Genomic DNA, 26,793 nt, shown 5'->3' with positions numbered 1-26,793 from the left:
CTGTAGGATTGATCTTGGAATGTGGAATGTTCTTCATCCAGAGATCTCCACTAAAGTGCTGGAATAAACCACAAAGATCCTTGCCCAAGTTCATTTCTAGATTGCTGCCTCTCCCCTATCCCCATTTCTTTCTATATTCAATATTTCTCTCCTATATCTGGTTCTTCAGCCCCGTACCAGGGACAAAGGGCTTTCATCTGACATTTTGGACCCTCAGGCTTTCTCTCTATAAAATGGGGACAATGATCTGTCCCCCCAGAGCTGTTCGCAAGAGTTAAATAAGGCATAAATCGGAGTGTGACTCCTCCAGCTACATGAGGGGAGGTACCTCCTGCTTCCCAGAGGCTTGGCTGCCTCTGGGGAGGGGAACAGGTAAGGAGTGAGGCTGTGGATCCCAGAAATCCCACAGTTGGTGATGGGCCCTGTGGGATACTACAATCAGCTGGCAGATCCCAGACCCCAGGTTGGAGACCCAGCTTCAGATCAGATCAGCCAGTCTGAGGTGAGAACAATGGAGTTGTTCTAGAAAGCCAAGTTCCCTTCAGAGGTGTGGAGTCTGCAGATGACAGCTCAGCCTGGCTGAGTGCTGTCCCCATGATGCCCATCCTGGCCTTTCCAGAGCCTTCCTTCCTCTTCAAAGAAGGCTCTAGAAAGCACTCAGCCAGGCTGAGCTGACATCTGCAAACTCCACCCCATCCTCTGTCTCTCTCCCCAGGGGCATTCCACGGCACAGGCACCTTGCCCTTCCGCAGGAGCCAGGCAGGAATGTGATTTTTCATTCTCTGTCCACCCGGTGGACAGCAGACCACTGGGTCTCACTCTTCGCTGGGACTCACTCACTGTGAAGTGGGGGATCTTGATGTCTCTGTGCCTCGGTTTCCTCATGTGACGAGTGGGTATGAACAATACTGTGTGCCTGCCAGCCTCGTTTCCAGGAGTAACTGATTGAACATGTAAATACTTGGCATTTTTGTTTGTCAAACTTAAGAGGTACTATCTGGTGGGCAGAGGCCAGGAATGCAGCTGGGCATCCTGCTGTGCACAGAACAGCCCCCACCAAGAATAACCATCTAGCCCAAACGTCAGTAGTGCAAGGTCCAGGAACCCTGGTACAGAGCGAAGAAGCAACTGACTTTCCTCTTATCCAGCCTGCACTTTTCCCCTCAAATCTCACTTCTGCCTACTCCATCACTCCCTTGGCCACAGCCATAACATTAAGTCCGCACTCAGAGAAAGGGAGACCCTGAAAATGCCCTCTTCTCGCCCTTGTCCCTCCTCCCTGACTGATAAGTGTCTGGCTGCTGTGTGATTTCAATGTGCCTGACCTCTCTGGGCCTCTGTTTCCCGCAACCCGATCAGGCTCTAGGGAGGCCCCTGGCAAGTGCTCTGAGGTTGGGGCACAGGTCTGAAGCATCAGAGGAACAAAGGCTGCCCCAGGTAGCCACGCTCAAGAATGGGAAGTGGCGTTCCTGTCGAAGCTGCCTGGAGCTGCCTGGAGACGTCTCGGAGGGAGGCCAGGCAAAGAATGAAAAATCACATTCCTGCCTGGCTTCTGCAGGAAGGGCCGAGGGGACTGTGCGATGGAATGCTCCCGAGGAGAGAGAGAGACAGACGGTGTGGAGTTTGCAGACGGCAGCTCAGCCTGGCTGGGATGATGCCGATTCTCACTCTTTCACCCTCAGAACAACTGGAGTCTGGCCTTGGCCCTGCCTGGGCTGTGTGATCTCGGGCAAACGCTTCCCCTTCCTGGACTTTAGGATTCCCATTTGATTGGATGAAACAAAACCTCCTAGCTGAGCCTTTGCTAAGAAATTCTGCTTTCAGGCCAAGCACAGTGTGGTGGTTCACGCCTATAATCCCAGCACTTTGGGAGGCCTGTAGGAGGATTGCTTGAGGCCAGGAGTTCAAGACCAGCCTGGGCAACATAGGGAGACTCAATCTCTACAGAAAACATGTGAAAATTAGCTGGACAAGGTGGTGCATGACTGCGATACCAGCTACTCGGGAGGCTGAAGCAGGTGGATTCCTTGAGCCCAGGAGTTCAAGGCTACAGTGAGCTATGGTAGCGTCACTCAACTCCAGCCTGGGGGACAGAGAGAAAGAGAGACTCTATCTTTAAAAAGAAAGAAATTCTGCTGTCAGGTCCCATCAAGTAATCTCACGGAGAAAGTGAGGGCTCAGTTAAATGGGTGATAATAATAAGCAAATGCCAGCTGCCAGGCACTTGACCTGCCTTAACCCAGTCATTCCTCACCACGGCCCTTCAGGATCAGTCTACTACTATCCCCATTTTAGAGATGAGGAAGCTGAGGCTCTGAGAGGTTAGGGCTTGAGTGAAGTCACAGAGCCAGGGCACCTCTGGGATTCACAGTAGCCAGCCTATCTCCAGAGCTTCTAGGTCATTCTGAGGTGGTCTCTTGAGAGGAGGGAAAGAGGTCAGATTAGAAGGGAGGCCAGCTCTGTCCGCAAAGAGCTCCATGTCCACAGGTCCCTCTGGCTGCTGCTTCTCTCCTTTCCTGGACGAAGGCAGCCAGGGTGGCCTGTCCAGAGTTCTCCATGACATACGAATAAACAGAGCCGGCTCTGCTGGAGGAGTCCTGCTCCGCCAGGAGAGGGCAGGGCGGGTGGCAGGCAGGGGGGCCACCAGCAGCTCGGGAACACAGGCTCATTCTTTCTCCCTCCATGCCTGAAGCGGCTTGTTGTGTGAAAATGAATTCAGCACAGACCAGACGGTCACCTGTGTGGGGCCTTGGGGAGTCATGGCACAGCACCCCGCTCCCCAGGTCCCACTCTGCCTTGGCAGACCTCTCCAAAGGGGTCTGTGTGTGGTGGGGGCAGAGACCTGGCCTGGGCATCCAACCCCAGGGCAGAAGGAATTTGTAGCAGAGAGACCCCTGGCTGGCAGGGTAGAATGTGCCGGCTCACACAGGGCAGGCCCCCCGTGTTGATGGGACCCTCTTGTTGGGCTATAAAAGCATTTTGGGGAGGAACAAAGAAAGCTCCAGGCCAGTACCCCTGGAGGGCAGCCTGCAGAGCCGCCATCTACCGCGTACCAGACGCCCTCAAGGGCAGCTTGGCCACAGCCACTCAGAATGTCACATCCCCACGAGAAAGAAGAATGAGTAAGGCCCTTAACTTTGAGTCTGTTCCCACGTTTCTCTAAGCTCCCAGACACCACACTCCACACTGCGCCCTTCATCTCACTGACTCCCACCAAGAACACAATCAGCCTCGTCTGTCACCATTTAAAGAGCGCCCACTGTGTGCCAGACGCACAATACCCACCTTGAAGCCTCCTTAGCAACTGCTAAATGTCATTCTGCGCACCTTCGACGTGCCAGGGACAATGCTGGTGGCTTGGATGCTCACCAACTGCTCACAGTAACCTCGGGAGGTAAGCACCACTGTCGGTCCCACTCCATTTTACAGATGGGAACACTGAGGCTTAGGGACAGGTGATGTAACTTGCCTGAGATCAAGCAATAAGCAGGAGGCAGACAGGACCAGAACTCAAGTCTGTCTGTCTGTCTGTCTGTCTGACCCCACAGTCCATGCTCACAAGGCCCGAGTTGGCTGTTGACCAAAAAAGCACTCAAGGTGGCCTGTCCTGTTGCCATGTCTCATGTGAGACAGGGCATGAGGTCAGGCTGGAGACTCAGAAGAACTGAGTTGTATTCCCCTGAATGGCAGCAGTGGGCCCCAGAGGCGAACGTGGGAGTGAGCATCCAGTGCCCATCCTTCATGATGTTTGCACACGCATCTCACCTTCCTGCCCTGCTCTTCCTCCTTAGCTGCGACACACTTAGCCACTGACATAGCTTCCCGACCCTGGCTCAAGCTGTTTCCTATGCCCAGAGTGCTGTGCCCCCCACTGGCATTGTTAATGCCCATTTGTCCTTTGGCCTCCAGTGCTAACATCACTTCCCTGATCCCAAGAGCAGGTTGTGCCCCTGCTGTCAGGCCTCTGAGCCCCCATGCCTCTTGCTCAGGACCCTTCTGACACTGGCCATCCTTTCTGTGTGTGCTTATGGGGCCACCACCTGTGCTGCCAGACCAAGGGCAGGTGCCACCTCTGAGAACCTCACCTCTGAGATCCCAGTGCCAAGCACAGGGCGCAGCTCCGAGGATGTGCTTGGTAAAAGTGGGTTGGTGATGGTGAAAAAGAAAGCTAGACCAGGTACGGTAGCTCACTCCTATAATCCCAGCACTTTGGGAGGCCGAGGCAGGTGGATCAAGCCTCAGTTTCCTTAACTGTAAACTGGTGGCCCCACTTCCTACCCTGAGAGGGCTGTGGTGACAATTACAAACTTGACACAGGGTTGGGCACAAGAGGGCTTGGTGCATGCCAGGTGGTGAGGTATCTGACTTTGCTTTATAGACAAGGAAACAAAGCCAGGTTGATTCAGTGGCAGAAAAAGGTGGACTAACCCATTGCACCTCCCATGGTGGGTATGTGGCCAGATCACATGTTCTCTCGGTTCCATGAAATTGTGGAGGAGCCAAAACTTCCTCTGTGTCACTCTGAATAGAAAGGACAGAAATTGTCTTTGTTGAGCAGATTCTGGAATCAGGCACAGTTTTCTTGAGGGCCTGCCAAAGAGTTTCGGTTACCCAAAGAGGGCTGTTTGGAGACCCTCTCACCGCTGAGGCTGCAGGGAGCCACCGGTGGCTTATTGGAATTGAGGAATTCAGACCCAGGTGACAAGCCCGATACTTCCCCTCTCTAACCAGTGACCTCGGCTTTGCGAGGCTTGCCCAGCCCAGTGTATGTGATGCACACACAGCAGACAGACGCTCAATAAATGTTAGTTTGTCCTCTCACGCCCTTCCTCCCGGCTGCAAGGACCCGGGGGACGGAAGGAAGGTTTGGCCTCAGTCTGCATGCAAATTGCTTCAACTGACTAGACAGAGGCATTGAATACATTTGAATTTCCACTAAAATGATTATCAATACGTGGAATTCCCATTTGCTCAGCTAAAAACCCACATCCTCTGGAAAACCATAGGTGACTCACAATCCCTCTTCCTCTTTAACTCCTGGTTAGAAAATTCCTTTCCTTTCCAGCTCTTTGGGGAGACAATTTTTTTTCCCCAGGCACAGAAGCTGCCATTCCCGAAAATCCAGGGTAAAAGGAAGCATTTTCTTGGGGATCAGAGGTTGTTTGATGGGCTCAGGTCCAGCCCTGTGACCCCACAGGCACAAGAGTGAGGACATTACATCTTGGCAGTGAAAAGAATCTAAACACTGAGGAAGGAGGCTGAAAGTGGCCAAAAAAAGATGCAGGGCATGAAGGAACCACAATCCAAGGCAGAACAAATCAGTTCTGGCAAAGGGGTACCATGAAATGCAGAAAAACCCAGGGCTCTGCCCCCAGCACAGGCTGCTCCGAAGCAAAAAGAGGTGTTTCCCAGACTAGAACTTGAGAGTCATGGCATCCATCCTCTCCAGCCTGGGGTGTGACCTTGACCAACAGCCTCAGTTTTCCCATTTGTCGTAAGGGTTTCTCCTGACACCGCAAATAGCATTGCCAGACTGGACAATTAAAAAGACAGGATGCCCAGTTAAATTTGAATGTCAGATAAACAATGACTGACATTTTGGTATAAATGTGTTCTAAATATTGCATCTGGCATTCAAATTTAACTAGGTGTCATATTTTCTCTGGCAACTCTAACAGTGGACCGCAGCAGAGAGCACAGGTAGGCATGAGCTTTGTAAAGAACCAGGAGGTCCCAGCACTTTGGGAGGTCAAGGCGGGAAGATTGCTTGAGCCCAGGAGTTGGAGACCAGCTTGGGCAATGTAGCAAAATCCTGTCTCTACAAGAAGAAAGTACTAAAATTAGTTCAGCATCATGGTACACACCTGTTGTCCCAGCTACTTGTGAGGCTGAGGTGGGAGGATCACTTGAACCCGAGAGGCAGAGTTTGCAGTGAGCCAAGATTGCACCACTGAGCTCCAGCCTGGGAGACACAGCAAGACCTTGTCTCAAAAAAAAAAAGAACCAAGAGGGCTGTGACGCTACAGTCCAAGACCCCGGAATCTGTGTTTATCCCACCAAGCAATATTCTTGCTCAACTCAGGACCCAACCTAGTAGACACTGGGACAATGACAAACAGGAACAGGTGCCAAGGATGACAGCCAGGATGTGTAAACATCCCCTCAGAAAGGCTTTGGAGACTGGGATTGTTTAGCCTGAAGAAGGAGCCCTGGGAAGCACAAACAAAGACCATTTTACACCTCAAACAGCCTCTCTTAGGGACAGTGAGGAAGAGTTGGGCTCAATCCGCGGGAAAACACTGAACAATGAGAGCTCTGTAGAACGACCTGGGCTCTCAGAGAGAGAGAGACTTTTAACACTGGAGGTGTTCATTTTGGAGTTTAATCACCATATGAGCAAGATGCTCCAGAAGGGATTCCTGTTGGGCTTAGAGAGGATCAGTTTTGAAGACTTCTAGAGAGTTCTCTAACTCCCATGGCAGATGTTTCTTTTTCCAAAGCATTTAGGTCAATGCCTTGTGCCAAAGAAGGTGCTCAGCAAAGGCCTACTGAATGGACATCAGGGATGACAAATTTATGACTCATGTGTTGACACTTCCTCAACCCCAGCCAAAGTAGACATCACTAATCAATGGCAGCACCCTCTCCCACCAAGTTCCAATGTGAGTGTGAAATTTTTCTCAATTCAGCAACCCAGATAGCTGCTACCAGGTGTGAAATATCACATGTATGTGTAATATAATAACACCAACAATAGCTGTTATTATCATAACTAGTACTTCTTGAGTGCTTACTATATACTAGGCACTTCACATATTAATTTATCTACATCCTCACTCACAACAATCCTCCAAGTTAGGTACCAATATTATTCCCATTTTACAGATGAAGAAGCTGAGGCATTGGATGGTTAAATATTTTGCTAAGGATTGTGATTATATGAGTGGCAGAGCTAGGATTTGAACCTTGGCGGTCTGGTTCCAGAAACTGTCCTCTTAGCCACTGGACTGGAATGGACTGTGTTTCTGTGGTCCTAATAAAAGTGGGTACAATAATCCAATTTCACAGAGGGGATCCCTGAGACTCAGGGAAATGAAGCCAAGGTGAAGTTCAGAGTCAGGAGGCAGCAAAGCCAGGATTCAGAGCCGGAGGGCTCTCACCTTCTGCCCATCCCACCCAGATTCTGCTTCCGCTCACCTGAGCAGGCACAGATGGCCATGGGGACATCTAGGCCCTCTTCCCAGGACTAGCCTCCCCTGAGTGATAGGGTCCCTTGCCTCCCCCAGGGGCCTCCTCCAGCCTCTCTCTGAGCAGAATTCCTCAGCACAGTTGCCGGAGTGGCAAAGAGTTTACTTTTGTCCCTCGATGGGTCCCCAGACTCAAACCCCTTGAGGAGTGATCCAGTGGACAGGGCAGAGGGAGCATCAGACTATGGGGACACTTCGAGTGTCATTTCCCAGGCTCTGACCTCTCACTGGCCCCTGGGGCTGGGCAGGGAAGGCAGGTGGGGGAGGTTAAGACTCACTCCACTGAAAGCCCAGCAGGGCCCCTGGCTTTGGCTGGAACTATTCCTCAGGGCCTGCTCCACCTGGATGGAGTCAGGTCAGCTCGCCTCCCACCTCCTCCGGCCTCTCTCAGCCCTGGGCATTTCAGGAGGTAATAACAAGAATTATTATAACAATATTTTCCACCAGCACTTCCTGGGTGCCAGATCCTGTGCCAAGGATTACACATATGATGCCTTGGTTAATCCTCATGACCACTCCAGGATGATTCTGCTATCATCTCTATTTCACAGATGAGGAAACTAGGCCCAGACAGGGTAAGTGGCTTGGCCCAGGTCACACAGCCAGGATGTCGAAGGCCTGTGACTTGAACCTAGGTGATCTGCCTCCAAGTCTGCTTGGAGGAAAAGAGTGAAAAAGACCACCGTGGCGCTACCTCCTCCCTCTGGACCTGGAAATGAGCCTCACCTAACAGATGAGCACCTTGCGGGTGTGAAAGTACTTTGGCAATCTTGTGTTCCAAGGGCCCATCTCATTTAACTAATGAGGAAACAAGCTCAGAGAAGGCAGGTGATGCACCTGAAACCACACAGCAGGGCTCTCCTCCCTCAGCCTGCCCGCCCTCCCCCACCTCCCTTCCCTGCCCAGGTTGTTCTCTCCTGGACCCCAGCCCCTGTGGGGGTTGGATGAGAAAAGGGCCTTTTCAACCTCCCCTATGGGGCCTGCTCCTGGCTCCCTACACGCTGGCTTCACCCTGCATCTCCCCAATACCCACCCGCTGCCCGAAGACACTGATGTACTTACAATGAGGCCGGGGACTCCAGGGGGGCCTGGCAGGCCCAGTTCTCCCTGCAGATAGAGAGACCAAGGTGATTACTTGCCGCATCTCCCTCCAGGGCCCCTCCCTCCATGTCATCCTCCTCACAGGCACCTATGGGGTCTTTCAGAGCTGAACACTCCTTATTCCTGACCACAGGCTCCAGGGCCTTTCCTGAGTCTGGCCTGGAGTGTGGACCACACCCATCCCCTCTCTGCCATCAGCTTTGCACATCTGTCAAATGGGGAGGTCAGACTTCCAAATCCAGCATCTTCCCATTGTAAGCATAACAGAATGAGCGGAATCGTGATCACGGTCATACAGATGTGCATGGGGCTTGACATTTCACGCTCACTTTGTCGACAGGAAAACTGAAACTCCAGAGGTTGATTCACCCAAGGCCAGGTGCAAGGAAATAACAAAGCCACGAGAGCCCCAGGCTGAGAGCCTCCAAGCCCGCCGCCTTCCCCTTCCCAGCTGGGAGAAAGGAGACTCCTCTCCAGCACCCCACACTCTCACATGCCCTTCTCCCAGGGCCCTCAGAGCCTGGAAAGAGTTCTAGCCTGGGAGTCAGGAGACGAGGCTTCGTGTGACTTATCCCCTACACCTCCGTTTCTCCATCCTAAACATGCATCTTCCATTGCCCACATGAGAAATGATAGGTGGAGGGGTTTGAGTCAAGTTCAAAACGGAAAGGCGAGAATAAAACTCCAGGGCTCGGCCGGGCGCGGTGGCTCACACCTGTAATCCCAGCACTTTGGGAGGCCTAGGCAGGCAGATCACAAGGTCAGGAGTTTGAGACCATCCTGGCTAACACGGTGAAACCCCACCTCTACTAAAAATATAAAAAATTAGCTGGGCATGGTGGTGTGTGCCCATAATCCCAGCTACTCGGGAGGCTGAGGCAAGAGAATTGCTTGAACCCGGAGGTAGAAGTTGCAGTGAGCAGAGATCGCACCGCTGCACTCCAGACTGGGTGACAGAGTGACACTTCACCTCAAAAACAAAAACAAAACAAAACTTCAGGGCTCTAGACATTGTGATTAGCAATGAGAAGTAAGAGGCAGCCTTTGCTTCAAATGAGGGGAAGTGACAGATATCGAGTCTTTGTTCGTCGATGCCAGGAGCATAAAGACATCCCTGTCCCTCCCCAAGGAAACTTGCAAATGACATTGTGTATCGTTAACAGTTAACCCAGCAAGGGATGTATGCAGGGAGAGTCTCGGATTTCCCCCACCCTATGCCTTTGCTGGTGCCCCTTCCTCTACCTGGAATGTCTCCCCACCTATCTCCTCATCCCGATGCAAATATCACTGTCCCCAGAAGGCTTTCCTGTTCCCTTCTCCAAAGAGGCACTTGGGACCTCTCTGATCCCACCCATCCCACTGCCTGTTGTATAACAGATGGGAGCAATGGCCCTCTAACTCCTGCATGGCAGGGACTGTGCCCTGGATTACCCAGTATTTTACACAGCGTCACCCACCAAACCCATGTGGAACACCTTGCCTGCCACCTTTCATTCTCACGACAGCACTCTCTCTTTTATTTATTTATTTATTTTTGAGATGGAGTCTCAACTCTGTCGCCCAGGCTGGAGTGCAGTGGTGCGATACTGGCTCACTGCAACCTCTGCCTCTTGGGTTCAAACAATTCTCCCCCTTCAGCCTCCCAGGTAGCTGGGATTACAGGCATGCAACGCCATGCTTGGCCAACTTTTTGTATTTTTAGTAGAAGGGTTTTGCCATGTTGGCCAGGCTGGTCTCGAACTCCTGACCTCAAGTGATCCACCCACCTCAGCCTCCCAAAGTGCTGGGATTATAGACGTGAACCACCGCACCCAGCCTCAGGCTAGAATTTTGATCCCCCTGCTTGACAGACAGGGAAACTGAGATTCAGGGAGGTGAACGGATCTGGCCAAGCTCACACACCTGACAAGCGGTGCAACAAAACTCAAGCCCAGGTCTGTATATGGCTCTGAGGTCAAGGCTATAATCCCCAAGGGAACCTGGCTGGGTCAGGCTCAGGGAGCATTTGTGGAACTGAATTAGCATCTAATCAAGGTGCTGGTTATGAATACAGCAGCCACCTCTGCAGAGGGCACAGCTGGCATGGCTACTCAGGCAGAAAGTCCCAAGGGGAGAGGGCGGACCTCAAACACCTTCTGCCATCGGCCCTGGGCCTGGAGCCGGGAAGGGAAAGACAGACTCAGCTCCCCAGGACAGGCTGACCCGGCTCCTCGTGGAACAGAGCCTGGGCCTCTAATTATTTACAAACTCTATAAACATGCCTGTAGCAGAGATTCCTTTGGAACTCAGCTCTTCCTTTTCTCCAAACAGGGCCTGCAAACCGTGTGCGTCCCCACGCCTCTGCCAGCCCATAAACATTTCTGATGCTTTGTAAGATGGCAGCAGCCGGGGCCTTTCCAGTGGGGAGTGAACTGAAGTCCTGGAAATGGGGTGCAGCCTGGAGCTTTGGGCCCAGGGGCTCAGTGGGCTGGGGACTCTTACAGGGGGGAACAGGGAAGCCACAGTAGATAGAAGCCTAGCATTTAGATACATCGTGTAATTCATCCGAGGGTGACCAGCTAGCAGTTCACAGGGCCGGAATTTGACCCAGGTCTCTCTGACCCTAAAGTGTGGGCTCCTAAAATCTGCTTTGTGTTCACTCGGAATCTCTCTCCTGTTCCCAAAGACTTTAAATACTTACAGGGTTTCCATCCAGTCCGGGAGGGCCTCTTTCCCCAAAGATTCCAGGAAACCCCTGGAGGGCATGAGAGAGAACAGACACGGTAGGTTAGTGTTTTCACCTGCAGGGTGGGCTTTGAACCAGACCCTCCCCGGGTGGGGGGGGGACACAAGGACAATGTCAAGGCTGTCTCACTTCTTGGTCATGGGCAGATAGTAGGGTGCTGAGGTCACCCCTACCATCAACAAGCGGCTTCACACAAAGAATTTCTCAGGGGTCCTTTCCTTTTCTACTCAGTTTCTGAAAAGAAAATGGTACCCAGCTCCCCAGCATGAAAATGCCAATCCCCTAATCTGGGACCTGGTCCTGATGAAATGGGAAGGGCACAGACTAGGGGGCAGGTAGCTGGGTCTCGGCCAGTTTGAAGAGCCTCTGTTTCCCCAGAAGGCCTCTGTTGCATTTCAGATCAGACCGTCTCTGATTGTGGCACGTTCTTCCAAAGTCACCCAGTGAAATCGCTGTGGGAAGTAGAAAAGTTCCTTTTTAAAGTTTCCTTTCTCGTTAAAGAATAAGTGTGCTAATAACTTTGGTAAGCCCTATCCCATGTAGCTGTTAGACATGCCATGCTTACAGGCACGTGGTACATTCTATGTCCTTGTACTTTAACCAAGATATCTGTGCTGGACACGCTCACAGACATGTCCCAGCTCTCCACGGCTTTTACCTGTTTAGAAAAGTTTTAAGTTGTCAGTCAGTCGGGTTTTAGTTTAGATGGTGAGGTCTGACTCCAGCCAATGGAGATGAGACACAGCAGTAAGGACAACCCCAAATGTGTAAAGGATAAATTTGTGTGTTTTCCTTCATTCATTGTACTCTCATGGCAAGATGGCTAGCAAGGGTACCCTTCCTGCAATCCAGGAAGTAAAAATTGCATTGCTGAAAGATCCTTTGTCTCAGTGCTGATTTTTCTTTGTGGCACTGAGCTTCTATTTCCAATATCATGATTTCCATTTTATAGATAAAGGAAATGAGACCGTGAAAGAGTTAAGTGGCAAGGTCACACAAGGTCACATCACCACTGAACATCAGCCCAGCCTCCACAGGTGTTTCAGCAGCTCAGAGAGATGCTCAGCTGCCTAGCCCAGGCAGGTCTGGCCCTCTCACCCCCTCCCTGACCCCACTCTGGAGGCCACTCCACACTCTGGGGAGACAGGCAGCTGGAAAAATATCAGCTGTGGGGACGCCTTTGGGGGCCAGGGATAGAATCTATTCCTACTTCAAAAGGAAAAGAAAGTCCTCAAGCTTGGAGGTGGGGAAACTGTCCTCCCCTCCTTGAATTCAAATCATTGTTTTTCCAGGGAAATGTAATTAAAAAAAAACAAAGCACATGTTTTCCTGACCAAGTGAATGCTGGCGCTATGATTCAAATGGTAAACATTCCTCACGGAGGATCATCCCGCTTTTGGTTGCTAATATCACTGGAGGAGCCCAGGGAGTGCACTAAACCCACAACACCAAACCTAGAAACAAAACCCAGACCAAAGTCTCTACCGGTTAAGCAAAGACACCTTGAAATGTGTGTGTGTATCCAGGTATTTAGCCTGGCCCTGCCCCGAAGTCCTACTCCCTTCAAATCTCTCCTCTGCCGGGAAGCCCTTTTGGGTTGACATTCACCCCACAGAAGGTGTGGCTTCATTCAGACACCAAAAGGAGGAAAGAAAAAGACAGTCATGAAATTCACACCAAGCTGGTCACTTTGCATGCAACACCTCACTTGCATTTGATATCTACCTTTGAGGAAAAAGTTACTGGTCCCATTTCACAGATAGGAAAATCGAGGCTCAGCTAGGCAACATCACTTGGCCAAGGTCATAAAGCAAGTTTGCAGCAGAGCCCAGGTCCACCTCTGGAGTCTGACATGTTCACATGGGCTATGCATGAGCCTCGTCTGCAGAAGCTGCTCAAACATGTGTCCCAGTGGTTGCAGAGGGTGGCAGAGGAGTGTGGCAGGGGCGGTTGTGTGTGTGTTCAGATCATGTCTTTGTGGGGGCACATCTGACCTCACCCAAGCTTCCTCTCCTGACATCCTTAGGGTCTCCTCTGGCAAATTCCATTCTCACCCAAACCAGCCCTTCTTGGTCATGCTGAAGGTAGATCCATGTCACCTCCTGAGATCAGAATCGGCCAGCTGGGCTGTGGCCAGGGGAGCCTTCTTTTTCTTTCTTTCATTTTTTTTTTTTCATGAAACAGGGTCTCACTCTGTCACTCAGGCTGGACTGCAGTGGCATGATCACTGCAACCTCTGCCTCCCTCTGCCTCCTAGGCTCGAGTAATCCTGCCGTCTCAGCCTCCCAAGTAAATAGAACTACAGGCACAGCTACCACGCCTGACTAATCTTTGTATTTTTGGTAGAGATGGAGTCTCTCCATGTTGCCCAAGCTGGTCTCGAACACCTGGGCTCAAGCGATCTGCCTGCCTTGGCCTCCCGAAGTGTTGGGATTACAGGTGTGAGCCATGGCGCCCAGCCAGGGGCATCTCCTGAAGGCACCAAGTTCCCACCTCTGGCCTCTAGACTTTGGGGTAGAAAGACCTGGCAGGTGAGGAGGGCAGCGTCTCAAGACAAGGGGGCTGTTGTCTGGCCAGGCACCTGGCTGACTCCACGTGGCCTACCAGGGACAGGACTTGAGTAGCCCCTGCTCTGTTCTCCAAGTCCCACATGTGGAGATGGGCTGCAGGATAGCCCTGGCTTTCCTCCAGGCTGGCTGGCTGACCTTGGGCAGGCCCCCACACTTGACCCTCTGTCCTGCTCAGGCTGTGGGAGCCTTCTTTTTCTTTCTTGGGAGCTAAATACCTGGATACACACACACATTTCAAGGTGTCTTTGCTTAACTGGTAGAGACTTTGGTCTGGGTTTTGTCAGGAGAGACCCTAAGGATGTCAGGAGAGGAAGCTTGGGTGAGGTCAGATGTGCCCCCACAAAGACATGATCTGAACACACACACAACCGCCCCTGCCACACTCCTCTGTGTGGGGGTGTGATCCCTAAGGTCCCTTTAGGACCCTGTGATGACCAATATATTCACATACAGCAGCCACCAGGCAGGTCTCAGATCCATGGGTCTGCATTCAGAGGCCGTTCTGGGGTGGCTCAAGGCCTCCTCAGGCCCAGCTACTGGGCCAGCCTGCCCTGTGACAGTCCTGGCTGCACCACCCATGGGCCTCTTGAGGCCTCAGTTTTCTTAGCTGAGAAGCCGCATGGAGGGTGAGACCTTACAGCCACATGGGAGACCACAGCCACGTGAGGGAATGTCTCTGAGGTGTAAGCAAGGGAGAGGCAGTCATCAGAATTTTGAGTCAATTTCCGGAGGGGAGTAACTTCTGCAGACAAAATGCAGCCTGTGTCTAGCCAGAGGGATAATGGGATGAAACAATAACAGCCACAGCAAACTCCAAAAGCGTGACCGCCAGCAGGTCCCATTATTGGCTGCATTTTCAAGATGAGGAAACTGTGATTCTGAGAGGTTAAGAAATGTTTCCAAAGTCACACAGCCCTGGAATAGCAGAGATGAGATTCGAACCCAGGCAGTGTGACTCCGGAACCTGTTCTCTTAGCTACAACTGGACACTGAATGAACTAGATGGACTAGAACAAGCCTACGGGCTCTCAAAATGCTTATTAGATGTGCTGAAAGTCCTGAGCTGATGTGCAGAAAGGAATGGCACTATTAATGCTCAGGACTGCTTCTGCTTGGACATGCTGAGGGCCTCCGGTAGCCACTCCCATCTCCAGCTTCAATCTTCCTTCCCATGGAGGGGTCAAGCAGATGACCTCTAGGAATCCAGGGTTTGTAATTAAAGAGCACAGTGGTTGGAAAAGAGTTTTAAAGGCACTGGAACGAATGGTCTAAGGATGAAGGGACCCGAGATATTCTTGATGTTCACACCTTGTTACACCAATGGGGAGCCTGCAGCCCAGAACACACCCAAAACCTCTCACCCACCACCTTGCCTCATCCCTCTGCTACTAAGTGGTGGAGCCTTTTCCAGCAGTCACCCCAAAGCTCCCTGGGTCTTAGAGAGGTGGTTGCCAGGCTGGATGTATAGCCCCACCTCAGTCCCATCTGCTTCCCTCTGTCCAGCCATGCCTGCATGTGTAAGGTGACCACATGGCATGCACCCCCAGCCCGGCCAGCAGCAGGGACCTTCCTCCACATGCCTGGCTGCAGCAGGCTGGCCCCAGGCCCAAGGAATGAACTCGGCTCCCTGCCAGGGCCCCAGCCACGTGGTTTCTCTACTTCCCCAGGTTGGGCCCCTCTGGAGAACTAAACACTTCATACTTGGAGCAGAAGGCCCAGGAGGAGACAGAACAAGTCTCAGGAGTGAGACTCCCCATTCTCTCTTGGCCACAACAACTCAGAGGAGGAGAACTGAGGACAGAAATGGTCCTTGCCACCACATCCAAAGCAGAACGCCAAGAACTCACAAGGCTATCTCCTCCACTCTTCTGCCTCCAGGAAGTGTCCATCCCAACTGTCTGCTCCAGAGGGTGGGATACAGGGGCAGGGAATCATGTAACATCTAGAACCAAAGTCCCACTAATGCTTCTAAGGCTCAGGTCCCTGGCCTGCAACACAGTCAGCACTGTCCCACTCACCTGGCAGGGCTGGGATGCAGAAACCGTGACATGCTCCTAATCCAGCCCCTGGTCAACTCTGATGTGCCATCACTACACTAGTTAGGGTTTATATCAAGAGTGGGAATATTTCATAACCTCTAGGAGGAGCCCATAAAAGGATCTCGGAGAACTTCTTAAGAGGTGGACATTCTCCAAAATCTGGAAGTTCCTGCATAAGTCTAACCTGCATCCTTCCTGCTGTACTTGAAGTGGCCACATTCTTTTCTAGGTGTGCAGGCTCCAAGCCTGCCGGCATGGAAAGACTCCCTGAGGTCTCCCAGCACCCTTCTTTAGTGGTCTGAACATGTTTTTACCCTGCGCTTCTGAAATCCACAAGGAAATCTACTCAAGAAAAGTCACCTCAGGGAACAAGGAGAAGATAGGTAGAGTCCTCTCCAGGACTCCAGGGGCACTAACAGCCTGGGTCAGCTCTGGCTCACATCCATACTGGAAGCCACATCCCCAGCTCACAGCATCACCTCAGCTAAGAACCTTAATCTGCTTTGGCCTCAGTTTCCCCACTTGGAAATAGGAATTCTCTGTCACTTGGCTGCCTGCTCCCCATCATCTGAGAACTGGAAAGAGCCATGAACTTGAAGCCCAAATGCACCATGTTAGAAGCCCTGCCCTGCCTCTTCCCAGAGGACTGCGTGGCCTTGGGCAAGTCCCAATCATCCCCGAGGCGCACCGCAGGGGTTGGTGCCAGGGCTGGGCCCTTCCCACTCTGAGCTTTAGGGTCTTCCCTCCAGCCTTGGCAGGCCAGGCCAGAGGCTGTGAGAAAAGCTGAGGAGGGGTCCAGGGTTTCCATCCCAGTGGGTTTGAAAGAACATTTGGAGAAGAGAGGCAGGAAGACTCACCGCAGCATCTTCCTAGCCCACTGTAGAGACCCTTGGCTGGGAAACACGGCTCTGTCTCTCACTGTGAGTGACACTGAGCCATGCCCAACAAGCCAGGGCAGGCCAGGAGAAACCGATTCAGCTCCAGCCAAGTTCGGAACATTTTCTATCTGGACCCCTCCTCAGAAAACCACAGCGCATTCTCTTAGGAGGCAGTATGAGGGATGAGAGCTATGGACCAAGCATTCCTCTGGAGGTGGAAGGTGGGAGCAGAGAGAAGAGGGAGCCATGTGGAGAGTACTCTGCACTGGAGAGCACGTGTTCTGGGTTCAAGTCTTGACTATGCCAATGACTTGCTGTGAGACCTCGGGCAAGTGTCTTGCTCTCCCTGGGCTATGTCTGCTGATCTGTCTGAAAAGAGTTTGGGCCCGCTGTCACTCAGGTTCCTACGGGTCTGATGTGCTTTGACCTGCACTGTCTTCCTCAGCTCTCATTAGTAAAAGACTCACACATCACCCTTCCAAATTGGATAGCGGGGAGACCGCATGCATGGGCCCGAGGTTTTGCCTGCTGGGGAAAGACTGACTACAGCAAAATCATCACCAGCCCTGCCAGAAATGACACCAGCTGCGATCTGGCATGAAGGACTTCAGCTCATTCCCCTGACACTTTCTCTTCTTAATAAGTGCCTAGAAACTGCCTGGCCCAAAGCTTGGATAAGGAGGAAAAATCATTCAAGACAGGAGCACCCAACCCCGCCAGGCAGATCAAGATTTGGGAGCACCAGCAACAGAGGGATGGCCCTGAGGACTGCCCAAGGTCTGTAGGCTGAGGGGCATAGCAGACTCAGAGGCCTAGCGGAGACAGAGACAAGCTGTAGGGACTCAGCCGACGGGAAGTCCTATTACACAGACATTAAATCATATCTGATGCAAGCCTGGCTGATGTGCTGGCCATGGTGGCTGGGACAGAGTTGAGGGTATTTTCATGGCTCTGAAGGGTATTGCATGGGCCTAGGGCTGAGAAGGTGTTCTCTCCACCCACATCTGACACCCCAGTGCGAGGGGACACCCCTGTCATAGAGGTCAGAGCCTAGTCTTAGAAAGTTAAAGACAAGAAGCAAGGAAGCAGACAGAAGTTCTCAGTCTGGCAAGGACTCAGAGTCTGAGCCTCAGTTTTCTCATCCGGAAAACGGGGATAATCAATCTCGCCTCAAAGGTTCACTGGGAGAATCACATGCAGCCCAAATACCGTGCAGACCAGTGGCCTCAATACATGTGGCTTCCTTTCACTTGTGGGGTACTTAGGGTGGCAACCATGCCCTCTTCTGGCTATTTGTCCTGTTTATTGTCTCTACCCTTAAAATTTGAGCTCCATGGCAAGAGAGATTTTTGTCTGTTTTGGCTACAGTGTTATGCTTAGCGCCTGGCATGCAGTGATATATTCAACCAATAATCTTTGTTTGAATGAAGAATAAATGTGTAGCCTTATCTCACACAGGCAGCATGATGGCGCCTCAAACCTGGGACTGCCTTCTCAGCCAGCCCATGAACAGTATGACTTTCAGCTCCAAGAACACACATACATGGCAGGGAGAAGGTGGACAAAGGGGCTGCTGGGAGGGGAGATAAAGAGGATGCAGAGGATAGGGTGGAAGGGGAAACTGAAGCATGGCCCTGCTGACAGTCCTTGTTGTATCTGGTTGGAGAAGAGGCCACGACATGCCCAGGTTTTTGTGGGTCTTGCCTCTTCCATGCTCAGAAGAAGCTGGATCCCAAGCTCTAAACAGGTACACTTTGGCACTGGAAGCTCTGGCTGTGTTCTAATCCAGCTCCAACTTTGAGCAGCCATGTGATCTTGACCTAATCCTTGACCTCTCAGAGAGGCTATCTCATCTGTAAAGCAGCAATGCCTGGCCCTCGGTAAGGCTCCCAGGATGTGTATGAACAAATCCCCCAAAGGTGGCCCTTGGGGCTGGCCTGAGCGTTGGGGCAGGGCCCAGCTGAGGCCATCTAAGCAAGTCAAATCCTCCCACTCTGCAACTTAAACCATGGGAAACCAGACCCAGCAAAGGTGAAGTCATTGGCTCAGTATCACACAATAGAGAGAGCCCCTCAGCCATCCAGGAAACCATCCAGGAAACAGAGGAACAAGGGCTGCTACTGTTTATTGAGGACTTGCTATGTGACAGATATAATGATCTTATAAGGGACACTATTGTCCCCACTTCTCAGATGAGAAAACTGTGGTTCAGAAAATTTGAACCAAGCCTGCTCCTTCCCCAGGGGCTTCACCTGGAAAGCCACACAGCTCCCATGCGCACCTCATTAAGATTCTTCATACGGTGGGGGGAGTTTCTGGACTAACTTATCCAAGAGCCCAACCTCCAGGCTCTCCCTGTCTCCCTATCCTACTCGTCTTAGCATTCAGCACTACCTAACCTTCATTTCATCGTTCATTCTTCCGTTTCCCCTTTCAGTGATTGTATATCTGTCTGTCTGCCCCAAGAGAGTGGGAACTTTGTCTTATCCACTCTCTGCCCGAAGCAAAATGCTTAGCCCAGAATAGGCACTCAACGGATATTCACTGGATGAACAGATATCCACTGGATGAACGAATATTCACTGGATGAATGATCTCCTTGCCTAAGCTCATGCTGGCTTGAGGGACAATCCCAGGTGCCAGCCCAGCCCTCTTAGACTCCAGGTCCTTGCCCTGAAGCTGGGAGCATCAGGTGATGCTCCTTGCCCAGGTCCAGGTGTCAGGTGTTGGACCTGAGAGAAGACTGCCTGTCCGGATCACAGAGGGGTCTAGGTTGGGGGCAGAGGGACCTCCTCTGTCAGCTCTTTGACGCTAGGACCTAGGGTCTTTCTCTTCTTTGTTTTTCCTCTTTGGCCCCCAGAGGGCCCAGGTTAAAAGCTCCAACAGCTGCCAGGCGCAGTGGTTCACGCCTATAATTTCAGCACTTTGGGAGGCTGGGGTGGGTGGATCATGAGGTCGGGAGATTGAGACCATCCTGGCTAACACGACAAAACCCTGTATTTACTAAAAATACAAAAAATCAGCCATGCATGGTGGCGTGCGCCTGTAGTCCCAGTTACTTGGGAGGCTGAGGCAGGAAAATTGCTTGAATCCAGGAGGCGGAGGTTGCAGTGAGCCGAGATCTTGCCACTGCATTTCAGCCTGGGTGACAGAGTGAGACTCTGTCTCAGAAAAAAAAAAAAAAAAAAGCCTCCGACAGCTAACATGGCCCTCAGTGGCAGAACCACAGAGAGGCCTCTCTGAGCACTCTGGAATGCTCCAGGCCCCCTCTTGACACTCCCTTCTTCACCAGCCACCAGTGATAGGAAGTCCAGACTTGGGCTGACCGTGGTGCCAAGTCAAAGGGTCAACCTGCAGGGCAGCGGCAGAGGGCCCCCGGATATCTCACTCTGCCTCTCAGAGAGAGCCTCAGTTTCCCCCTTCTGAATAATTGGAATGAATGACCTTCCTTCCCTAGGTGAAGATTCTAGGGAACATATTTTGATAACATGACTGCCAGGTAAGGATCCTGAGAGGCTGCCTCAAGCGGCCACTGAGATCAAAGACCCCAGGGACAAACCAACCAAGTTGGGACTCTGTGTGCATTGATTACTCGTCATGAAACCCTGGGCAAGTGACCTAATCTCTCTGTGCCTTGGCTTTTTCTCCATGTGCTGCACACGTACAAAGAAGAGGAGAAACAATTTCCTCCCGTGCTGGGGAGTCACAGACAAAGCTGGTGGACTGGGGGTCACCACTGAGCCCCTCTTTGGGTCATGCCTGCTGTGGGCCTGCTCATACATCCCATTGTCCCCTGGCCTTGTGTGTGCATGAGCAAATTGGACAGAGCCAGATGACACCAAGACAACGTGGAGACTGAGTGTTCCCTGAGATGGGAGCAGGGTCGCCTGGTCTGGCCAAGGTCCCCCAGTCACAGCAGACCCACAGACACAAACATTCTAGACAGAAGCCCCCCCAGACACAAAACTGCACTGGAGAACCTTGCTGCCCACAGGGAGAGAGGAGCTACCCCAGAGGGGCCCAGAGCCCACGGAAGCCCCAGCCCCAGCCAGGCCCCAGCCACGCAGGGTGCCAAGCAGGTCCTGTGGCCCAGACAACCCCCTACGCGGGACCCCACACTCAAAGCAGGGAGAGAAGCAGAAGCCAGGCAGCAGGTGGCCAGGGCAGCGTGGCCATGGGAGGTGGGGTTCCCCACTAGAGTCTGCGTAATAGACACGGAAAATCTTTACCGGCATACCCATCTTGCCCCTCTTGCCAGGAACGCCAGGCAGGCCCTGCAGGAAAGAGACAGAGGAGAGGTCAGGTCAGGTCAGGATGCCAGCAGGGACCACCAGGCTTGCCCCAAACCAGTCCGGAGCTACCCACAGCAGGCAGTCATAGAGTCACTTGCGTGGTGGCCCCAGTGACACACACATTGGACGGATGGCAGGGTCTGGGTCTGTGGTGACCTAAGCTGGGGAGATAGCAGTGTTGCTGTATTCCATAGGTGCTTCATAAGTGCTCAGGCTCCAGCTGTCCTAAGGTTCTCTATATCCAGTTTATGGTGGTTACAATTGAGTTCCCTTAGATACAGGCTCAGGTTGAGAGGGGGCGGGGAGGAAGGGCCCAAGGCTGCCAGCCCAGGGGCTTCTAGTGGACCTCCAGGCTGGGCCAGGGGTCAGTGAGAATCTCCCACACCATCTTTTGGACTCCCTGACTTAGATACTTGGTCTGGAAGGACAGGGTATCTTAGGAAATCTTAGCACCCACTGCCCCCCACCAAACCAGCCCCACCACCTTCCCCAGACAGCTGCTCCCCCTGGAGGCCTCCATCTCTTCGGCACCCAAGCAGAGATTAGGCTTCCAGCCCAGCCTTCCCTCCCCACTGTCCCTCATGCCCACCCCGGTCTGCTGCCTCCAGCCAGGTACAGGCACACCATCTCGTCCTCAGACCGCTGGAACTTCTGCCACCTGGCCTTGCTGTCCCCTCCCTCCACCCACATATTTTACTCAAGTAAATGAACCCATCTGTCTAAAAGAGAAATCAGCAGATGGTTTCTGGGAAGGGTCAGATAGTGGCTCTGTGGGCCCCACGGTCCCGGTCACACCTACTCAGCGCTGCCACTGTAGTGAGAAAGCGGCATGGACAATACGTAACCAAATGAGCAAGGCTGAGCTCGATCAAACTGTTTGCAGAAACACACAGCTGGCTGGGTTTGGCTGGTGGGCCACAGTTTGCTACCCCTGACCTATACTCTAAAGTGGGCCTGGTTTTCATTGGTTGCAAGTCCCCAAGGTCCCTTTCCTGGCCTTAGTCCTGGGTGCCCAGGACATTACCCCAGGGTCCTCTCCAGCCTCAGCTCCCACCATTGCCGCCCTCTCTCGCAGCACTCTGGAGGCACTGATTGTGAAACCGGCCAAGTGACTGTAAATCCCTGACTGCACGTGCTGTTCCCTATGCCTGGAAAGCATCTGCCTTGATGTGTCTCCTTATCAGACTCCTACTCGACTCAAGTGCACCTCCTCCAGGAGGGATTCCTTGACTTCCCCAGGCTGGTGTGTGGCAGGCTCTGCTCTGCTTGGGCGGAAGTGGGTGGTGGGTGGTGAATAACGAAACGAGCAAACTTACTCGCTCTCCATCAGATCCTGGCAAGCCGAAGAGTCCTGGGAGTCCAATGTAGCCCTAGGAAAGAGAAGAAGGGGGCTCAGAGAAGTCAAGTGGTGAGGGTTGGCTGGCCCGACCTGCCCTAGCCCATCCACCACTGCCATCCCACGTCCCGGCTCCTCCTCTTCCTCCCTGGTGTCAGTGGCAGCTCCGGTGGCTCCTCGATGACATAGGCCTTGAGGCAAGTGTATATGCCCATGGACTGCATGGTGCTGGCTTCCACGATGTAGTCCAAAGGCACATACCCTCACGCCAGGGAAGGGCGCGGGTGCTCGCCGGCAGGAGGCCCGCCCCACGCCAGGGCTCCAGGACCTGCAGAAGGAAGCTCTCGGCTGGGTTAGATGCTAACATGGCCCACCCCCAGGGATGCCTGCAGGTGCCTGTGTCCTGCCATGGCTCCTCCTAGGCCTTCAAGGTCCTGGACCTTGTAGGGCTTACATCCACCCCTGGCTGCCTGAGTGCTGGCATTAACTAACAGCAGCTGCAAACCCAGAGTGCCAACATTGTGCCAGGCGCAGGCATGCTACGGCATTACACTCTCACAAGGATCCCCAGATTGTCATCACCCTCACTGGACAGATAAGGAAACTGAGGCTCTGTAAAGCAACACACCTAGTCAATGTTAGAACTGTGAATTTTCTTTGGGAATTTCTAATCAGTTCAAGGTTTACCAAGGTCCAGCTGCCTCCAGACTTGTCACCATTCTGGGGTTCTTCCCTAGGATGCGTCTCATTTCCTCCCTCCAGCCTTTCCTCACTCTGACCTCTTCAGCAGGCATGCCCTTCCCAACCCTCATGACTTCTGAGCCAAATCCCTCAAAGTGCAGCTCTCAAGAGCTCTCTTTGGGCAAGCATCCCTGACACCCCAAGCCGGAATGCCCTTTCTGCACCTCAGTAGCAACCTTCTCCACTTTCTCCCTTGTATCTTCATTCTTTGTGTTCATGCTTCATGTTCTCATTAGCCTGGAAACTTCTTAAGGGCAGTGACCTAGCCCGGAGTTTCTACCGCTAACTGCATGCCACTCCGTGGACTGATGTAATAAGAACTCTAACAAAAGCTGATGTTTACTGAGCATCAGTGATATGCCAGGCCTGCTACCAGTGCTTTGCATACATTAAAGCATTCATTCCATCCTTACCACACCCCAAGGAAGTATTTTTTAATTTTTAAAATATATTTTTTAGAAAGAGTCTTGCTCTTTCACCCTGGCTGGAGTGCAGTGGTATGATCTCGGCCCACTGCAACCTCTGCTTCCCAGGTTCAAGTGATTCTCCTGCCTCAGCCTCCCAAATAGCTGATTACAGGCATGCGCCACCATGCCCAGCTCATTTTTGTATTTACTTTAGTAGAAACAGGGTTTCGCCATGTTGATCAGGCTGGTCCCAAACTCCTGGCCTCAGGTGATCCGCCCACCTAGGCCTCCCAAAGTGCTGGGATTACAGACCTGAGCCACTGTGCCTGGCCCGAGGAAGTATTATTACCCAGCCTCCTGTAGAGTAAGACCATTTAGGCCCAGAGAGGTGAAGTCACTGGCCTAGGGCCACACAGCTAGAATGTGGTAGAGCTCGTATTCAAATTCAAGTCTGACTCCTGGCTTGGGCTTGTACCCACTCTACATACTGCCTCCCCTCAAACAAGTAACCAGTGGAGGCTCACAACCATCTCTCCTTCTCTGGAAGGTCAAGAGGCCATTGAGCCTCCTTGCTGGCATCCAGCATGGTTAATATCCATACTCTGAAAGAGTGCCGTTTACTGACCCTTCCAAATAAGGGCTTATCTCCCACATTTACAGTTGAGAAAATAATTGGCTCAGAGAGGCCCAGTGGCTTCCCCAAGGTCCCAGAGCCAGCTAGTGGCAGGGCAGATCTCAAAGCCAGTCATCCAGATTCCAAAGCCTGCCCTCTGCCTACTTCATAAATATGAGCCTGGCAGTGGCAGGGTTGGAAGGCCAGCTTGAGTGACCCACTGCTCATCCAGCGTGCCCAGAGCTGTGTGGTCTTTAAGAGACAGGAGTGCTGGGGCCAGACCCGTCCTCTCCTCCTCTGTGGCTCTGAGATGCCACCAGCCTGGAAGGCAAGTCGAGCAATAGCAGATGTCATCAACATGCCCTGTCCTGGTAGATTGGAAGATCAGAATGGGAGCTGGGCTGAGAAGACCTTTCTCCTTGAGCTTAGGGGAGTCTCTCTGGGGCCACAGCCCATGGGAGCAGCAGAATGAAGAGAGACCCAGCGTCCAGGGAGGAGCCTCCACAGGCCCTGCCTGTCACAGTCACCTCCTGGGGAACGCACCCACCCGCCCCAACTCCCGCCTGCCCACGCTCTCCCAACAGTCACCAGTCTGCTGCAGGGATTAAAGCTGAGACTGCACCCAGTCTGTCCTCTCCCTCCTGCCAAAATGGAAATAGCTTTGGCTCAGGAGCAAAGGCTACATGACCTGTCCTGACTGAGGACTGTGTGACCTTCTTGCTGAGCATTCTTTGAGCGGCAGCAAGTCCAGGCCTCAGAACACCTGGGTCCTCATCCCAGACCCACCTTAGGCATGCAGTGTAAGCCGGGCCATCCAGGCCTCACCTTGAACCCAGGTTCTTTGTACGTAGAAGAGAGGATTCCACCACATCAGCTTTTCATCTTTCCAACTCCATTGACCCCCATTTGTCCACCCAGAACCTTCTCCATCTTCCCATAATTCCCACAGAAGGTCCTACCTGGTGGCCCCCTCCTGAGCTGTCAAGTCCCTGGTGTCCCCATACCCAGGCTAGAAGTACAAATGGCCATCATGCCCATTGTAAAGGTAGGCAAACAGGCTGATAGTTACTCAGGCTCTGCTCCATGGGGGTCTCGAAGGAAGGGGAGATCTGGAAGCTCCACCAGGCTGCGGACTTGGGCAGCACTCACACAGCAGGCACCCTCCAAAAACAGTGCTTCTTTCCAGCCAGCCCTCAGCTGGGAGCAGGAGGGAGGCCTCTGAAGATTTGATGACAAGCAATTCAAGTGGCCCCGACTCGCTCCCTTGTAACTTGGGATGAGCCAGGAGACACAGCAAGCAAATGCCTCGTTGATTGCAGCTGGGCTGTGGCCAAACCCCCAGCAGAGCCTTTGCTGCCCAGACTTCCAGGCCATGGGGACCAAGCTGGTTTACCTGGCTCAAGGGTCTCCCATCACCCAGCCCTCCTGCTGCCCCTCTGTTCTCCAGGAGTGCTCAGGTGGGACGACCTTGGCTCTCCTTATAGCTCTGACCTCCCACCAAGTCAGCTGGAGACAAATGATGCTCACCTAGAACCCCGCCCACGTGGCACTCGCCAGGAACCACTTACCCTGCTGCCTTTGGGGCCGGGATCTCCTACCGGTCCAGGTAGCCCCTGAAACACAAAACACAGAGGGGCAAGGACATGTGAAGACGCTCTACCTGCTGCCAATCTTGGGGCGAGTCCTGCCTGCTTCTCTGGGGCCTCTGCTGCTCTCTTTGTAGAATGGGGTGGGGTTAGATCAACAGTCTTTGGCCTGAACCCTATAACCCCACGATCCCAGGGAGGTGGCTGGTAGGTAGGAGGGAAACTACATGGGAGGAGCCTTTGGAGACACAGCACCATAGAACCAGACCTCCTCTTACTATGCAGCCTTGTCTTGTGCCTGCAAAGAGAGGCTTCCTTGGTCCAGTGCTCTGGACAGCCCCCTTCTTAGGGTCCACCCAGCAGATGCAGCTCCTTGGCCCCTAGCCCATCACCTCCCTCTGCCTCGGGGCACCTGTGGCCATCTCCATATCACCATGGCCACAGAAGCTTCCAGAAGCCATATACTGCACCTGCCTGCCAGGGTAACCTTTGGCCCCTGGGCTGCCCTCAGGTCCTGGCTGCCCCTGCAAAATAACAGAGAGAAACATAAGGAAAGGAAAGAAAGACCCTGCCCAGCTCTGGGTCTGGGGGATGGTGGGGGCCTGGGGCTGACAATGAACAAAGAGAGGGGCAGGAATGTGAGATGGAATGGGAGGAAGGGGAGGGCCCCCAAGCCCACCCCTCTGTGAAACCGGTCCAACCAGCTCTGAGGGACAAAACCCCCTCTGCTTGCAGCCCAGGAATAAGAAATCACTGAGGAAGCCTGGCTGGTTCTCCCATGCTGGCAGGGCTGCTGTTTGGCTTGGGCCAGACCAGCCCACATTCCTGCAAACCCCGTGGCGGCATGTATAATATCCCCTAACATTGCCCGGAACAGGCCAGCCATTCACGGCTCCAACCAGAGTTGCACGGCTCATGCCAACATCAGGTCGGCATGGACTCTGGCTCTTTCAGGCAAATGTGGCTGGGCGAGAGAGGTGGGGTGGGCTGGAGTGGGATGGGGGCCCCAGCAGGGTGAGAGGCAGAACAGCCTGGCTCTGGGGCTGGTGCACAGCACAGGATCTAGGGAAGGGGCCAGAGCCAGGTAGGGCTGGGAGGGACAGTGGGCAGGGCAGGGCTGAGGCTGAGGCCCTCACCTGTTCTCCAGGGTGCCCTGCCGGTCCAGGATAGCCCTTGTGTCCCTGTGGGGGAAGGAAGCTGCATCAGGCAGGGAGGACACCTCTGGGCCTGGAAATCACAAGGGTCCAGCTGCCCAGCC

At 53.0% G+C, this 26,793-nt stretch overlaps 1 protein-coding gene across 9 annotated transcripts in view; it reads right to left on the bottom strand.

The window, feature by feature from the left end:
• Nucleotides 1-26,793, bottom strand: part of COL27A1 (collagen type XXVII alpha 1 chain) — a 156,373-nt gene that overhangs the window by 80,607 nt on the left and 48,973 nt on the right. For all 9 annotated transcript variants that reach the window (XR_013536080.1, XR_004728611.3, XR_004728610.3 and 6 more), the window contains exons 8-14: nucleotides 26,672-26,716; nucleotides 26,006-26,059; nucleotides 25,518-25,562; nucleotides 22,169-22,222; nucleotides 20,790-20,834; nucleotides 11,029-11,082; nucleotides 8,310-8,354 (exon numbers count right to left, since the gene is read on the bottom strand). Coding sequence is in view for 6 of the 9 variants with exons in the window: in XM_035255482.3 (XP_035111373.2) it covers nucleotides 8,310-8,354; nucleotides 11,029-11,082; nucleotides 20,790-20,834; nucleotides 22,169-22,222; nucleotides 25,518-25,562; nucleotides 26,006-26,059; nucleotides 26,672-26,716 (342 nt within the window). In the remaining 3 variants the exon portion in view is untranslated. The remainder of the gene's footprint in view (nucleotides 1-8,309; nucleotides 8,355-11,028; nucleotides 11,083-20,789; nucleotides 20,835-22,168; nucleotides 22,223-25,517; nucleotides 25,563-26,005; nucleotides 26,060-26,671; nucleotides 26,717-26,793) is intronic.

Source organism: Callithrix jacchus, chromosome 1, assembly GCF_049354715.1.
Source record: "Callithrix jacchus isolate 240 chromosome 1, calJac240_pri, whole genome shotgun sequence".
Classification (NCBI taxonomy): Eukaryota; Metazoa; Chordata; class Mammalia; order Primates; family Cebidae; genus Callithrix; species Callithrix jacchus.
The sequence above is the reverse complement of the archived record's forward strand: the minus strand, read 5'-3'. Positions and strand labels throughout refer to the sequence as shown.